The 18930-nt window shown below is 27.2% G+C and overlaps 1 protein-coding gene across 1 annotated transcript; it reads left to right on the top strand.

Moving 5' to 3' along the window:
• Positions 1-17137: 17137 nt before the first annotated feature.
• On the top strand, positions 17138-18701 carry LOC112696691 (protein CENTRORADIALIS-like). Its single transcript, XM_025749517.3, has 4 exons — positions 17138-17450; positions 17789-17850; positions 18076-18116; positions 18211-18701. The coding sequence occupies exons 1-4, from the start codon at positions 17247-17249 to the stop codon at positions 18429-18431; spliced, it is 528 nt and encodes a 175-aa protein (XP_025605302.1). The 5' UTR covers positions 17138-17246; the 3' UTR covers positions 18432-18701.
• Positions 18702-18930: the final 229 nt, after the last annotated feature.

Raw genomic sequence — 18930 nt, 5'->3', positions numbered from 1 at the left:
GGCACAGGTGTGTGCGTGGGCGCACAAACCAGAACTTACAATTTTCTGCAACATCACAGAATCCAGATTTTTGACACCTACTTCCAACGATCATATATTTCTCAACAAAATTTTGATTTTCACAAAACCTATACCCTTTTAAAGCTCTTTAAATTGTCTTTAATTTGATATAAAATTCAATTAATTTCAAAAATCAAGGCTCAAGATATGATCCGCCAAAGTTGGCCAAAATTTTGTTTTTTACCAAAAACTTTAAACCTCAAATTTACCAAATTCCTCAATTCGAAACCAAACTATTCACAAACCAACCAGACCAAAATCACTCAAGAGTTCAAACCAAGCATTCCTGAACCATATCAATTATTCAATCATCTAAACCACTCAATACTCACCTCATCCAACTCTAATTAACCTAAATTCACATCCAAATTCCTCAATACCACCATTCAATATTTCCAACAATCATCAATGCTTCATGTATCAAATATTTCATCCAATTAGTCCTATTAACATCAATAAATCAATTCAATTCATCAAACATCCTCACTCATTTATTTTCAACATGAACCACAATAACCAATAATTAAAATCATCATCAATATTCATCTTTAAACCTCGACATCCACCATCATAAATCATCAAAGTTATCATACCCATCAATAATCATCATCTACCAACATATATGTCATCACATTCAAACTCATTCAACCTCTGTCCAAACCATCATCAAGCATAACATTTACATACAATTAATCATACAATCACATCATTCAAGCCTATCTTAAGGGCCAGTAGCCTAAGTTTTATGAAATATTATATACTACATAAAGGAAACCAAAATTATACCTTGGTCGATTATTCTCCACGCACAAAATCACTTCCCCACGAGCTTTCAAGCCTTCACTCAACACCAAACAACACCAAGAACACTCTATATCATGAAAAATAACAAAAATAAAAGCTAGGGTCTATGACATACAACTAAACACAAGAGTTTAGTGATATCTTACATTGTTCAATGAGTTTTGGGGTAAAACCCACTACTCACCCAAGCTAGATTATACCTAAACAACAAGAACACAAAAAAACTCAACAACCTAGAAGCCATTTTCAAAAATGACATAGGGTAGAAAAACTAAAAAGCAAAGAGTGAGTTCCTTACCACTTTGTTTATCTAGAAACAACAGGCTCGACGAGAGTTTGGCGTGACCGCAAACAGCTCATCAATTGGAGTACCGTAGCTCAAGTTATGGATAAAGAAAGGAGAGAGTGAATAGTGCTCTTCTTCCTCTCTTCTCCAATAACCAGTGCCCCTTTTCTTTGTGTGTGCTGAAAAATGAGCTGAAAGCTCATTAAAATGTGCTTTTATATATTGGGCTTGGTCCAACTTAGGTCCGGTCCAACCGCATAGCATTTTTTGTTTGTTTGGCCTAACTTTAGGCCAAAACTTTTAGAATAAATGCCCGTCTTACTATTCCAAATACTTTTCTATGATTTTCTACTATTTTACTCTCTCATGCAGTACTGGACATACTTAAGCCGGTACTACCGACTAATCTACCGGTACGCATATTTACGCAAAAATTTTTAAAAGAAAATACTTTTCCACTCAGAAAAATCCACTGAATCCGAATCTCACCTTTATATTTTAAAAAAAATATTTTTATATTTTCAAACCTATTCAGGGCAGTTAAATTATTCTTACTTAAGAGGTTTTATGCGAAAACTCTGGTTCTTACATTCTCACACAGACCATTTTGCAACTCTAGAAAACTCATGGTGAATGGAATAACAAAAAAATGGACAATCACAAATAAAATTCACTCCTTCATGTATGTTCGATATAATCTCACCATTATAATACATTCGCAAGTATGCAATGCCTTCTATAATCTCAACTTCATCTAACCCAACTTTTTTTATACTACTTAGCTTGGCAAAGAAGAATGGGAGTGGGAGCGAGGTATGAATCACGGATGCAATGGTATTTATAGGCAACACTCTTGATTAAAATATTTTTTATGTACAAAACACAAGCTGCATTTTGCAGCTTTCAATAAAAATACTTCGTCCATATAAAATGCAACTTGCGTGTTGATGCTTCAAAAAATTAAACAAAAAACATAAAACGCAACCTACGCTTGGTTTCTCTCATAAAAAGAAAAAAACAAATCCTCAACAAAATAAAATGCAAGTAGCGTTTTACTTGTGTCAGAAACAAAAAAAAAATCAAAAAAAGTGAAAAAGTAAATTGCATGTTATGTTTTGTGTGTTTCAGAAAGAAAAAAATAAGCAATATAGTGAAAAAGTAAAACGCAGTCTATATTTTTTATTAAGGTTGCTCTAGTGTACAGATTCAATTTCATATAGATATACAGATGTGCCTTCTTTTTATGGAAAATGCTGACACGTGTTGTTTCTATTACGCAGGATGGAGTAGATTGTCAGGAGGTTGAAGGCGCTAATGGGAGGGTCAACTGAGCCGAGCTGGTGGCGTGAAATCTAACGGGATTTGACTGTGTTGGGATGCTGTTAGTGGGAGTTTGTTGAATTGGGCCTCGCTGGGCGTCGGAAAAAAAATTGGAGGAGAGGCAGTCAAGTTGGGTCATCGTCCCACCCTTCACCTCACATCGAAGCAACCTCCTGGTTCACACTGGCGCACAGCCACCGCTGGTCATCGCACGACCACCATCTATCGCGCAGGATTAAACTCTGTTAGGCATGGTCGGTGGTGCTCTATGTGCTTTCGAAGTCGCCAATCATCCGCTCCTTCATCGCAGCACTAGAGTGGTGGTGCTCTGACTCCGCAGCCTGGTATGTATAGCGATCTTCCCGCTATTCCTTGCCATTCATGTTAGACAAGTATGCTTACAATCTAATAACAGCCATTTTCAGACTTTCAAAAGAAATAAATTCTAGTTCCATTGGTCAGAGTGAAGGCCTGAATGATTTCTGAGTTTATTCTTGTAAGTTGTAATATGTGGTGTTAAGTTTGTATTTAAAGTTGATCTGTGTTAAAAGAAATAAGAAAATTTGTTGTCAAGTTGCTTGGTGAGGACTAGATGCAGACTCCAGATTAGGATTGAACCAGTGTAAATCATAGGTGTGTCTTTCTAAACTCTTGTCAAAATTTGTTATTCGATTCGTCTATATAACATCTAACATAATCTAACGTCAGCCTCAGTAGTGATTACTCAAAGCTTGGTCCTAGTGTCATCATCCTTTTGGATACTTTTTCTTAAAATTTGTTGGAAAACTATCTGCTCTTGTGTGAATACATCTCTCATGCGCTTAGTATGCTTTAGCCTATACGATAAGATAATGTTTGCAAGCTTAATTTAGATACTTCTTTGAAGATTTGGTAACATAAAGTGCTGATTATGTTATTGGATTGTAACAAATAGCCTTCAACCAACCTCTAATGAGGATAACTCTAAACTTGATTATCAATGGGTATTTATATTTCATATAGCTCTATCTCGTAGCATTTTTTGTGAATATCAACTCAAAATAGATTTTCTAGAGGACGTGAAGATAAAATTCTGAAGTCCAATTTTTGTTAATACAGTTTGAGATGCCTTTTTTATTTTTCAGTTTGGAATATATATCATTGATAAAAAAGTTGATGGAATTGTTCAGTGGCGGAGCTTGAAACAAATTTTTTGGGGCCAAAAATTTAATATAAAAATTTAATAATAGTATTTATATTAAAACAAAATTTATAAATATAATTATTCTTTAAGTTTGTTACTAATAAGATAATAAGTAAATAATTCTACAGATAAAAAAATATAAAATAGTTTATAATGATATTTTTCGAGTCTTTAGTGACTTGAAATCTTCAATAAATGAATCAGAACTAAACTTTTTAGTAATTTATAATATTTATTAATTTTTTTATCAATTTATACAAATACAATAATATCAATACTTGTTAAATATTCTAATATTTTTTATCATATAAAAAATTAAGTTAAATAAACAGTAAAACATAAAATAATATTAAATTAAATAAATAAATGATACCTAATTAAATAAATATAAAATACCTAATATTAAATAAATAAATAAATAAATAATTTTTATATTAGTTAAATGATCTTTTTTATTCTTATCTTTTTTTGTTAAATACCTTTTTTTATTTTATTTGTTTGTTAGATGATTTTTTTTATTCTTAATTTTTTTTGTTAGATAATTTTTTTATTTGATTTGATTTTATCTTTTAATTTTGATGTGTTGTGAAAGTCAAACAAAAACGTGAACCTGGGTGCTTTAAACTATAGTAAAATATGTGAGCCAACTAAACTATTTTTTAATTTTGGAAGAAATACTACTAATTTTTTTATAAAAAGTTTGGGAGGCCATATCCTCCATTGTCTCAACTAAATTCCACCTCTAGAACCATTCTTATGGGATGAATTCCTAGCATGAGTGATCATTTTTTGTTTGATAGATAATAAGAAAAGACATAAAAAGCAAAGAAGATCCAAACAAAAAAGAAGAACTCCAATGAAATGGGTACATCCAGAGAGGTAGTTTGGTTAATAAATACATAGTTCTTAACTAGGCACTTATATGTTACTACCCAAAGATATAATATGTTACTTAATTATAATAGTTTGCTGTTTGTGATTTTCAAAAGTTGATGAATTCTAAGGTAACAGAGTTTCAAGGCAGTTATGTCTTATTTGTGGTGTAAAATATATTCTTATCTAGGAGATATGTGATTGATGTTTTGACTGTATAGTTATATTAATTATATGTTGCATTTTTTGTGATTTTTATGTAATCAGACTAGAGAGTTGCATGGCTTAATTTGATGGATTTCAAAGCATAAGTTTAACATTGTGGGTGAAGACTCAGATGGGGTAGTTCTAATGATTGTTGCGGACATTATTGTGCGAATGACGACGAATATGATGGCGAAGTGGGCTTTGAGTCAGGGTAGATTTCGACAGTGGAGAAAAAGGTGTAGGGGATGCTGTTGATGGTAAGGGGTCGAGCGGTGCAAACGACCCGGGAGATGGTGGTCCGAGAGGGCAACTTGTTGCGGATGACTTCTTGGATAGAGAGTTTGCTTTTTTCACATCGGAGGCGTAGCCACATCCATACTAACCAAACTTATTTTTCTTTTTGCCTTCTTTTAATTAACATTAATACTTAGAAAGAAAAAATAAGTCACCGTAACACTACACACTAGACTAAAAGTTTCGCGTTCAGTAATTATACCGCAAATCAGTAACGGACACCGACAAATTTATACTGCAGTGCAAAAAGTAATACATGAAAATATTAAATTAATTTTTGTTCCTAAACTCTAAACTTCCAATCCTACCGCCGATTTTGTTCATACTAATTCCCAAAATTCAAATCCTACACTCTAAATCCTAAAATCTAAAGTATATTACTTTGAAAAGAATTTTCATTACAATTTTTTGACAAAATTAACTATGTCATACATCTATTATTAATACAACAGTACCTAACCACATATTAAATATTGTTTAAATAACATTTATTATATTAAATTAATATATATATATATATATATATATATATATATATATATATATATATTCTATTTGGGTCATAAGTTCTTCAATTATATGTTTTTCATATAACATTATTCGATCAATTTTTTGGTCTATGAATCTATTCATTGTGTCCAAAAAATATATTTTTAAACCCAACAGAGCCATCTTCTGCCACAGCGTAGGAAGCTCGACTCTGTAATGGGCACAAACTTTTCTCTACACAATTTCACACTGCACCCAGTCACATGGCTCATTAACACGTGTTGCCGCTGCCTTCTTTCCATTCGAAATTTATAAATCTTTAAAGAGCAGAAATCTGTACATTATAATTTTTCTTCTCATTAACACTATAACAGTAAAAACATTTTATATAATTTTATTTCATTGAGTTACACCATAATTATTTTTATATTTAACAAAATCAGTCTAAAATAATAATAATAATAATAATAATAATAATAATAATAATAAATATTATCAGACATAATATTAAAAAGGCAAATTCTGTAGTGTCTATAATTTTAGTGTCAAAATTGTCGAAGTTACCTTTTATGGTAAGATTTAAATATTAAAAAAATTATTTATTTTTATATTTTTTAATTTAAATATTAATTTTTATCTTTTTTTAGTAATTTAGACAAATATATATAGGCACCGTAACATACACCTATTAAAAATATAAAAGTACAATTCCTAGCGTTGAAACCAATGCCACCTAGCTACCTCCTCAATTTCATGATGGATATTTTGTATTTTTATTGTTAAATAATGGAAAAATAAGAACCGAAAGGTAAACATGAACAGCTTAGAATTTTTGTTATATATATATGGAAACTTTAGGAGGAAGGAAAAGTTTCCACTATCCAAATTTGGAAAAGCAAATGTCAATCGATTGTTTTCTAAAATAGGCAATTGAGGGTTGCACGAACACTTAGCAAATTTTAGAATCATGTCTCCACACACGCGCACACACACATACATATATAATTTTAATATGTTAACAGTATAAAAAGTTTATAAGATTATTTAATTAAATTAATTTTTTAAATATTTTTTAAAATAAAGAGCAAAAGTTAATTATTTTTATAGACGTGATAAAAGACGATTAGTTGTTAGTGTAAATTTTTATTATATTGATAATATATAAAAATTAAAATCTGATTTAATTAATGTTATGTTCCATTAGTAAAATGGTCCCATGATTAAGTGATCTGTTTATGCAATGAAAGGACAATTCGACTTTCGAATCCGCATAAACAGAATAACAACCAATGAATGCTTAATTTTTTAGTTCAATCAGTGAATACTTAAGTGAATTGAATACACGTATACTAAACTATGGGCAACTAAAGCTTAGGGTTATTCTAGAGATGATAAAAATTTTTGAAGTACGAAAATTTCTGCCAAAATAGCTCCAAAGGAAGATTTGAAGACTGAGAATTTTTTTGCAAAGATGAGATGGAGGCCAAAATATTCTTGATGTAGACGTGAAAATTCGAACAAAAATTTCTGCCCCGTCTCTGTTAATTTTTAAATTATTAAGTTTATTTAAATATTTTTAGTCATTTCATATATCATACATATATATATATTAAAAAATTTAATTCTAATTTTAAAAGTGTCTTCTTCTTTTTTCATAATATTAATATTATACTGTTTCACTCTTTAATTTCATTCTAGATCAGAACTCGCAAGTTTCAATCTTTCATAACGTTACAAATATACTCTTTATCACTCTTACTCAATACTCATTGTGTCGTCATTCTCTTGCCATCTCATTGTCTTTGATCACGACGTCTTTTTTTATTTTTACTGCTGCGTAACTATATCCTTGTATGTTATAATAATGTTTTTTTATTTTTTAAAATTATTTTTTAATCTTTTATTAAAACTTTTATAGAAAATAGAATTTCACGGAAATAAAATTCACAGAAAATGAAAATAAAAAACAATATTCTCTTCTTATGGCAAGAATTGAGGCAGAAATAAAAAAGAAATCTAAGAGTAGAAACAGAGAACAGGAAAAAATAAAAAAGAAATCTAAGAGTAGAAACAGAGAACAGGAAGGTATTTTCCATTCTCACTCTGTTTCGTCGCATCCTTAAGTTTTTTTTTTTTTTTAGAATAAAGTATTTGAAATACTTTTTGATAGTGCGAAGATGAGAACACACCTCAAGAAAACCCCCCGGGGGCCGGCGGCAAAATAAATAAGTAAATAAATAAAATAGAATAGAAAAACATAAACAAATTCATGTCGCGGAGGTAAGAACAAAATGGCTTCTAGTTAAAGAAACTCCACCCTCTCCCCCTTTTCCAATACTAGAATAACTTGTGTTCTGAGAGAGTAGTTTTATTCTGAAATGACAATCGGCACTCATATATTCTTCACAATATATATAATAAAAAAGATTGAGTGAGTTTAGGCAGGTACGTTAAGTCCTCTAAAACTAAGGAATAAATATACCCCGGATTCGATTAACATCTATGGATATATTTACATATTGACTTCATGAAATAAGCCTTTACAATAATTGTAATATTATACGTGTTTATAACACAAAGCACAAGTAATAAAATAATTTTAAAATTTTATTTTTTATTTAAATTTTATTTAAATAATATCAATTATTTGATCTAAATATTTGAGTGCAATAGTAAAAATAAATTTTTTCCGATGATACTATATGCTATAATATAAGTGTCTCGATATACAGTGATTGATCCAGAAAATTTTGATAGTGGTGATAAAATTTATATAACATGATAATAATTTTTATAATAAAAATAATATATAAAAAATTAAATATTAAATTATCTATTAACTATTATATATTTGCGTATAAATACATGTATTATTTAATTTATTTTTAATATATATTTTATATTTAATATATATTTTATATGGATAGTTATTTTTTATGTATATGTAACATGATTATTATAAAATATGATTATTATAACATGATTATTATAATTTTTTATTTTGTCATTATAAAATATGATTAGTCTTTAAAATATTTAATATACAAATTAAAATATTAAAATAGTAATTTAAATAATAATATATAATTTAAAATTCTATTATTTTAGGTTTTATATGTTTAAAAAATTAAGTAATTTTTCTCTTAACACTACTATCAAAATTTCTCTTTCTATATATATTACTAAGTAATTATTTAAAAATTCACTTCCCAACCCAATTAGAAGCCGACTCTTATTGATATTCATAATTAAAAAAGTTCTTTCAATTAATATAGTTGCTACGCAAAAATTAAAGTTAATTTCAAAAAAAGATAAATAATATTCTTTTGAGTTGATTTTTAAGAAAAAACACTAATTTCATTTAAATCTGAGAATTGATCATTCTAACGAATATCTATTATGAAATTTTTAAATTGACGATTAAGTACCAAAAATTAAATAAAAATTTATTATGGGAAAAATTTAATAATCCAATAGGGACAAATAAATATTATTATCATATACTACTAAAAAAAATCTAAATTGTATGCTTGGAACCGTCCATGGATATATATATATATAATATGAGATTATTTGTTATATAATTTTAAATTTAATTATATTTTAAATTTAAATATTTTAAATTTTATAAATTATATCACAACTTAATTTAATATAAAATCAATCAACATCTTGTTCAAACTTAGAATTCAATTTTAAAATTAAAATAACTAATTATTCTTAATTATATTATTATTATTATTATTATTATTATTATTATTATTATTATTATTATTATTATTATATTCTTAGAGCTAATAAAAAATATAATAATATTTTATTTAAATTAATATAATTAATTATTTGATCAAAATTAAAATAATAATTAAATAATTCTTTAGTAAAGGTTAAATACTCATTAGACCCATATGTTTAATACTAAGCGCATAGTAAATTAGTCATATTAAAGTTACTAATTAAAATTGGTGTCTAGCAACACTCTTCGACAATCAAATAGTATGAAATTATATTTTTACTAAGAACTCAAGAAGAATAAAGTATAATTTCTTCCATCATTTTAGTTCTTGATTAATCCTTAAAATATGATTTAATTGTCAAACTCTGACTTATTACTATTATTATAATGAACTATTAATAACTTAAGAAACTCATTTATTCATTCATTGAATCTTCTTGTTAGCCAAGACTTTTATTTACTCCAATCATTGTAATCTTAGAACTCAAATTCTTTACCAAGAGTTGACAATTTTCTTATTCACTAATCATTAATTTCACAATTATTTATTCATATACAATATCCATTCAACTAGCACGCTAGGATATTAAATAACTAGAATTAAAGTATAATAAATATATTATTGCTTGTTATGACAGTCGTAAGACAAATGAAATTTTATTACTATATTCATCTTATATAAAAATATCCTATTGACAAATATCGATAATCATAATCATTAAAAATGTTCAAAGTGAGTCAATTCAATAGTCATATCAGTATATACACAATCTATATATATAATTTAATAAATGAGATCTATTAATTTTTATCCTCTATATATATATATATATATATATATATATATATATATATATATATATATATATATATATATTCGGATTATTAACGTCTCTTTTAATAATTTTATACCCATGAATAATTTATATTAAATTATAAAAATTTTATCTTTTAATATTATGATTATTATTATTATAATAATAAATTTAATAAAAAATTTTATTGTATTAACTTTTTAATTAAATAATATATATAATACCAATAACAAATTATTTAACACATGATAAACTAAATTATAATCATACTACTTATTTTCATTCTCAGCAACAATGACAAAAAGGACTCAAATTCACGTCCTTCTGAAATAGTAATGAATAAAATGATTTTTGAAATATCACATTTGGATTAATTTATTAGTTCTTAAAAGATCAAGTATCTTAAATTACTCGAGATTTTATTATAAAATGATTTACAACACTTTTTATTATTTAATTGATGGAGAAATTTATCCAACTAATAATTTTATCTTTGAGAGACCAATTATTTGATGCCTATGACGATCTTTCGAAATTATGTTGATGTTTAGATAATTTTTTATGACTATATTTACTATTAATCCTTTTAAAATTAAATATGTTTCAAATTTTTGTTGTCTGTATCAACATTCGTTAGCTGCTAAATGCTAGGTTATTATTTAAACCATTTTTTAATGTTTAATTATTCTATTAATTTTTATAATTTTATTATATTTTTAATTAAATTTTTATAATTTAAAATTTGTAATTTAATCTCTATTCTATAAAAATTTATAATTAATTTCTTATTAATTATTATTTTTCATAAGAAAAGTAACAATCTTAATTAGAATATTTTACAGGTCATTTTATATTAGGGAAAAAGACAGATAGGTCCCTGACTTTTTAAATTTTTGACAAATACATCCCTGACAAAATTTAAATACAAAAAAGTCTCTGACTTCAACAAACGGAGGACAATTTAGTCCTTCCGTCTATTTGCCTCTCATACACCTAACAGAACTGGCTGACGTGGCTAAAACGGTATACAGGTGTCCGTTACGGTGCCACGTTGGAAGGGGAAAAAAGTTCGAAGGACAAATAAGTCCTTGACGTCATTTTACAAATAAAGTTCGAAAGACAAATAGATCCTTGAGAAATTTTTTTTTCATTATACTTCTATTATGCTTCTATTATGAGAATTTAGTTTATAAAATTAGGCTAATTTTTTTTGTATGAAAAAAATATTGGTGTTTTTGTTGAAAATTGGAGAATGTGGTGTAATTATAGATGGGTGGATTTTTTTTGTGGGAAGTCAACACGTGGGAGGCGTGGTGAACACGTGGCATCATTCTGGCCAACACGTAGGGGTGTGTTGAACACGTGGCAGCATCTTAGCCAACACGTGGGGCGTGTTGAATAATTTTCACAATACTGTAATACACTTCAAATGTCAATATTCAACCAAAACACCAATTTTCTTTCCATATTAAAAATAATTTCTGATAAAATTATGCTTATATTTTGAAATCTAGTTAACTTGTTTTATTCTACAATTTAAATTATTTGTATTAAAATTGTAGAAATTGGGCTTGTTATGTTTCTACTCTTTTTCTTAAATTGCATTAGTTTAGTTTTAGTACATTTGTGTATTATATTAGAATTTGTTAAATTGCATTAATTCAGTTTTCATCATACCAGTGGCATTAGTTAGCATCAGTTCATTTATGCATCAAGTTAGCATTAGTTTATTTGTGCATTATTCATGTATTAAGTTAGCATTAGTGCATTTGTGTATTATATTAGAACTAGTATTTTTATGCATAATAACATTACGAGAATATATTTTTTTTAATTATAGTTCACTTTGTTCTAACAGTATAAATTATGCATGACACAAAATATTTATAAAATAAAACTACTTTTACAAAAAAGTCGTAAGTTGACAAAAATTTCTGACTAAGAAGACTAAGATATCTGCAAATAAAAAATTAAATAATAAAATTTTTAGTTATTATTTTTATATAAAAAGTCTAATTTTTTATTAGTAATTAATTTTAACATTCGTTATCTAAAATTTAAAATAATTTAATGTGTATAATTTTACATTTAAAATATTTTAATTGTAAAAAAATATCGAATGACATATTTTGATTTGTCAAATTACTAATATAAAATATAATTATATATAGAGTAAAAATAGTAGAGAGAAATATAAAAATGGAGAGAGGTAGATGAGAGAATTTAGGAAATGAGTTTATTAATTTTGAAAAAAAATTTTTAAGGACTTATTTGTCCTTCGAACTTTTTTTCCCTTCCAACGTAGCACCGTAACGGACACCTGGACACCGTTTCAGCCACGTCAGCCAGTTCCGTTAGGTGTATGAGAGGCAAATAGACGGAAGGACTAAATTGTCCTCCGTTTGTTAAAGTCAGAGACTTTTTTGTATTTAAATTTTGTCAGGGATGTATTTGTCAAAATTTTGAAAAGTCAGGGACCTATTTGTCTTTTTTCCTTTATATTAAACACAAAAACAAATATTTCAAAAAGAATTTGTATTTAAAAAAATGATAGAAAAGACTTAAAAATTTTATTTAATATAAAAATTCAATAATAAATTTTTAAATTATAAAGACTTAACTAAAAATTAAGTAAAATTATAAAGACTAAAAAGAGTGATTTATTTTCTTTTAATTTAGTGGTGCTCCTTTAAATTGTGCTTTTGTTCTTAAGAATTTCCGAAAACAATTAAAATAAAGACTATGGGGAGAAAGTTAGGAGAATCACACGCCCAAAAACAGAAATTGAATAATTGTGTTCATGCAATTAAGGAAGGTTCTCTACGCAAGGCATTCAACAAATTAAAATTTATCCACGTCCATCTACATGAATGGTACTATTGCCATTTATACTAAAGATCGTGGTAAACTTGGATATGTTCAAGAAGCAAGACATTCTTAGAATTTTTTCCTTTTAATTTTTTATTAATTTAATTAAATAATGATATTATTACTTGAACATAATTTTTCTTAGACACTTTAGTGTACGTTGATAACAAATAAAACGTATCTATCTTTTTCAGAAAATTTAATGAAAAGATATATAACTATTTTTAAGTGTTTTTAAAAATATATTCAAATAATACTATTTTATTATTAATTAATTAATTAATTAATTAAACATATGAAGGCTTGATTACAACTTGCAAAAAGACCTATATGGAGCGTCACACATGATGCTTTTCTCACCTGAGCTGGGGAGAAAATTAAAATGGCTTTTATTGGACGAATTCATTGGCCAAGAATACGGCCAATCAAGAACCGATTCCGAAGGGTCCCAATTGTGGGTGTATGAGCAGCGAAATGAGCAAGGAAAAAAGAAATTCTTTCATACATAATTACTTTATGCACAGGATATTATTAATTAGATGTCTAATATTATTTAGGGATGCAATGATAAATCTCTTTGTAAAGTTATATTAGAAATACTTAATTTTTTGAGCTAATTTTAAAGTTGAATTACATGTATCTAATACATAAAAATATGAAAATTCAATTATTTACAATTATAAAGCTATTCATGTACCTATTTTTAAGGGGGAGAAAAAAGTTTAATGTGAGATTGTGAATACAGTAAATTATGTGTATGTCACCTATCTGAACCTCGAATTAGATTTAATTAGATAATCTCTTATATTTTATTAGAATTGAATAAACTTAATTATTCTAAAAATTAGGATAAGAAATATTTTACATTTATAAATATTTTAAAATTTATGACAATATTGTAATAATATTAATAAATGCAAATAATTTATGACAATATTAGATGTAAAACTTGTAATAATATTAATAACTGCAAATAAAAAGAGGAGTATGAAGTTTTGAACATATAAATATATCAGGAAAAATGTTGTATACTATCAAAATTATTATTGGAATAAATTTAACGGTATAAATTTTATCGGTAATTATTTATCAACAAATTTTTTTGTCCGTCATTAATTACTAACGGATATTAACTTTTAATTGGCAAAATTCTAGAGTTTGTTATTGTCGGATTTATTCCTCGATAAATCCGATAGTAATCTTAAATTTTATTTTTTAAATTTTATTTTAAAAATTTAATATATAATTTTAAATGGTTAAATTCAATAATTTTTAAACTAACAAAATTCAAAATTTACAATTTTATATAATAGTTTGTTTATAATATTTTGTTAAAAGTTTACAAATAAATTCACGCATCAAATTTTAAAAATAAAGAAGAAAAATAATAATTACTCGTGTATGAAAAAAAGTAGTACTATAAACATATATTCTAAATCTGAAAAAGATGAACTTACATAAAGTTTGATATGAAAAATAAGATATCTCATGGAGACTAAGTAAATTATATAGTTTTTTTGGTGTCTTGTAAATTGTATAGTTGAGACTCTTTAGACAATAAAATATTGAAAAAAATTAATTACACAAATGGTATATCTGTTTAAGATTCCAAGTAATCTACTAACTTGAATATGTATGACTCACAAATAGTATATTTATTAACTCGTTCATATATTCAAATGAGTAAATTGTAACAAATTTAATAAAATTAACAACAATCAACTCAGCCAAATTAATTCAAAAAAATAATTAACTCAGACAACAATAAACTCAAAAACTTAACAACAATCAATAATTTTAATCAATAATTAACTTAAAAAATTAACAAGCTAAAATTAATTCAAAGAATTAACAATAATCAACACTAATTAACTCAGAAAATAATTAACTCAGACAACAATAAATTCAGAAAATTAACAACAATCAATAATAAGTTAATAATTAACTTAAAAAAATTAACAAGATAAAATTAACTCAGAAAATTAACGATAATTAACACTAATTAACTCAGAAAATAATTAGTTCAGACAATAATAAACTCAAAAAATTAACAATAATCAACAATAAGTCAATAATTAACTTAAAAAATTAATAAGCTAAAACTAACTTAGAGAATTAGCAACAATAAATACTAATTAACTCAGAAAATAATTAACTTAGACAACAATAAATTCAGAAAATTAGCAATAATCAACAATAAATTAATAATTAACTTAAAAATTAACAAGCTAAAACTAACTTAGAGAATTAACCATAATAAACACTAATTAACTCAAAAGATAATTAACTCAGACAATAATAAACTCTAGAAAATTAACAATCATCTAAAACACCGTCAACTCAAAATAAACCCTAAATTATACCCTACCTAACCTAATATTATTTAGTTTCTAATTACACTAAATTAATATAACAAACCCTAATCACACACTTCTTTAAAATTTTTAATCAATAATTTAATAAAATACCTAACAAAATTCTAAATAAAAAATCTGAAAAAATACAAAAATTATAAAAAAAAAATTACCTTTGATGGTGGCTACAAAATAGTGAAAGTGTAGTGGTGACAGAAGACAACAGTAAAACCTATAGTGGTAGAGCTAAAGTTTAGTAACATAACAAACAACCAAAAAAAATGGAGAACAACCTTACTTTGGCCGGTAGACCTCAGTCACGGTGATGGCGACGACCTCCAATCGATGGCAAGGGACACCAACAGCAGCAACACGACGGCTTTCCACAAAGACTCCAACAGCAGTGACGATCTGCGACGACAATGTTGCTTACCAGTGGCGACGGCACACCCTTTTTCATTGGACCAAAGGGAGAGAGATGAGAGAGAAGAAGAGAAGAGAGAGAGAAAGAGAAAGAGTTTGCAAAAATAAGGAAGAATGATTTCACGTTTAAATTTTATCCCAAATTTATCATTGGATTTACCGGCAGAAAAAACCGACAATAAAATGTTCATCGTTGTCTAAACGATGCATTTCGATAAATCTTGTTACTATCGGAATTTTCTGACGGAAAATCCGACGATAAATTTGGCGCTAATAAAATTTTCGCACCTCTATTTCTATCGGATTTAGCGGCGAAATTTTAAATCCGACAATAACTTATTCAATGGACAAATTTTTAATCATATCTGTCAAAAATTTCATTATTAAATCCAACGATAAGTCACCAAAAAAAAAATCCAACGATAACGTCTATTGCTATATTTGTCAGTAAATCTAACGATACTCAATATTTTTTATAGTGTACGTTGATGCAATATTTTTATTTTTTATTTATCCAATATCTGAATATATAGCGCAAATATAAACTAGGTTTGAACTTTCGATCAATTTTAAGGGTGACAATTGTAAAATAAATTCAATAAGTTATTCCTACTCTATCGCACTACAATAAAAATTTCTTTTAATTGGTAAATTTTTAGTAGCTATAATATAATATATAATTATTATATATTTTATTTAATTTATATTTTTGTGATAATTATATATTTTTATATCATTAAATAATTATTGTTAAAATTTTTTAACGATAAAATATAAAATAATTAATATTTAATTGTCAATAAATATACTAATAATTATTTTTATTGTTATTAAAAACAAAATAAATTACCTCTAAAACTTTTTTTTTTTAGTAGCATCGTTAGTGGGGTGATTTGAAAAAACTCCTCTGAACCGAAAAAAAATCGTAAGATAATAAAATAGCGAATTAATCATCATTAAATTTTTTATTTATATTATGAGTGATTTTTTCTATTTTGATCTAACAATATGATTAGATACTTAATTAATTTTTTATTTTACCAATTTTTATATAACATTAGAAAAAAAATTACATAAGTGATTGATCAAATATAACTAGCGCTATACAAAATGGATAGTAAAAGCAAAAAGGACGAAGTTTAATTTGTCCCGCATAACATCATAAGATGAGTAGAATAACGATTTAAAGAGAAACATATCGGAGAGACACTTCTCTTGCAATGAGGCAAATTAAAGAGACAGCATTTTATGTGAGGAGTGGTGGGAGCATATGATTTGTTTCAGCCCTCATCGACCCAATTATTAGAATAAACAAATGATATCTTAGTGTGTAGTAACACATGTATTCACAAAAATGAATATTAAAAACACATAGCTGGAAGATTCTCTTGATAGAGACATTATAAATACGGAACTCGAGTGTACTTACTTTCCTCAAGCTAAGCTAGTAATTGTATTTGTATCTCTCACTCTTTATTAATTTCCTCTATCTTCTTCTTATTTGCTTGTTAATAAGAATTATATTATTCTCCTAATGGCAAGAATAATGTCATCAGAGCCTTTAATTGTAGGGAGAGTGGTAGGAGATGTTCTTGATCCATTCAATGCAAGCATAAGGATGAGTGTTAGTTATGGGAACAGGCAAGTGTACAATGGCCATGAGTTCTTCCCCTCCACAGTCACCTTCAAGCCCAAGGTTGAGATTGGTGGAACTGAATTGAGGCCCTTCTTTACACTGGTTGGTACCTCTATATATATATATACTCCTCTCATCTCTTCTTCTTTTGTTCCTTTTTCTCTTTATAGGTTTAAAAATGGGAAAATCTTTGGCAGTTTGGCTGTTGTTATTATCTTTATATAATAATAGTAATAGTAGCTGGCTCTATTATAATAGCTGGTGGCTACTTCTACGAGAATGTCTTCGTGTAAAGACAATATATGAATTATTAGATGATGCAGTTAAACAGTTCATAATATCATCTACGTTTTCATAGAAGTAGCCAACACTAATACGGTCAGTAGTATTATGATACATATATATACGTAGAATGTAAATGTCTCTCTTTTGGGTTGCAGGTCATGACTGATCCGGATGTTCCTGGCCCTAGTGATCCTTATCTCAGAGAGCACTTGCATTGGTAAAACTTAATTAAATTTTTACTACATGAAAATTAATTAGGGTAACAACTAAAACCAAAATAAAACAGCTGTTTATTACAAACACATAATGCATCATTTGGTCATATGAAAGAGACACACATATTATCACGATTCATAGGCATGCATTAATTTCACATAGCTAGAGGTGTATCTAGATCTCTAAGAGTCAAGCATATTAAAAAAATTGAAATATATATCTGCAGGATAGTTACAGACATTCCAGGCACAACAGATGCCACATTTGGTAGGTCTCTCATTCCTCTTTTGATATCTATGGACACTACAAGACTGAGAAATAATAATAATGATGTTGATGTATGTTTAATTATTTGTTTTAGGGAAAGAGTTGGTGAGCTACGAGATGCCAAAGCCTAACATTGGGATCCATAGGTATGTTTTTGTGCTCTTCAAGCAAAAACGAAGGCAGTGTGTTAGCACCATTCCTTCTTGCAGGGATCACTTCAACACCCGCACTTTCGCCGCCGATAACGACCTCGGCCTCCCCGTCGCTGCCGTCTACTTCAATGCTCAGAGGGAAACCGCTGCCAGGAGGCGTTAATTAATTAATTAAGAAGTAGCTAGAGATCCAAGTGTGTCTGAATGAAAAATAATTTACTTGTGTTGCAGAAAAAAGGGAATCATTTCTTTTTTGACTATCATGTATGTATGTATGTATGTATGTATGTATGTATGTAGAAGGGTTACTTTTTCATTATCACATATATGCTGTGTGTTTTAATTTCCATGGTATATACGCCATGTCGTTTCATCTAATCATAATAATTACTACTTTAGGATTTGCTTCCCATCTTAGCTTGTTTCTTTTGTCTATTATTTTTCCTTCATTAAAACCAAATCTATGTATGTTCCCGCTTTATACAGTCAAGGATGCATTATTCACTTAGCTTGTTTTATCTGTTTGTGATTATATGTATTCCGAACTAAATGTCAACAATGGCGTCTACATACATTATTATTATTACCTGAAATTATAATCATGTGTTTTCAGATTGACAATTTGACATCCATATATCTTTGGGGTACATACCCATCCCCCT

The sequence above is a fragment of the Arachis hypogaea genome, chromosome 6 (assembly GCF_003086295.3).
Source record: "Arachis hypogaea cultivar Tifrunner chromosome 6, arahy.Tifrunner.gnm2.J5K5, whole genome shotgun sequence".
Lineage (NCBI taxonomy): Eukaryota > Viridiplantae > Streptophyta > Magnoliopsida > Fabales > Fabaceae > Arachis > Arachis hypogaea.
The sequence above is the reverse complement of the archived record's forward strand: the minus strand, read 5'-3'. Positions and strand labels throughout refer to the sequence as shown.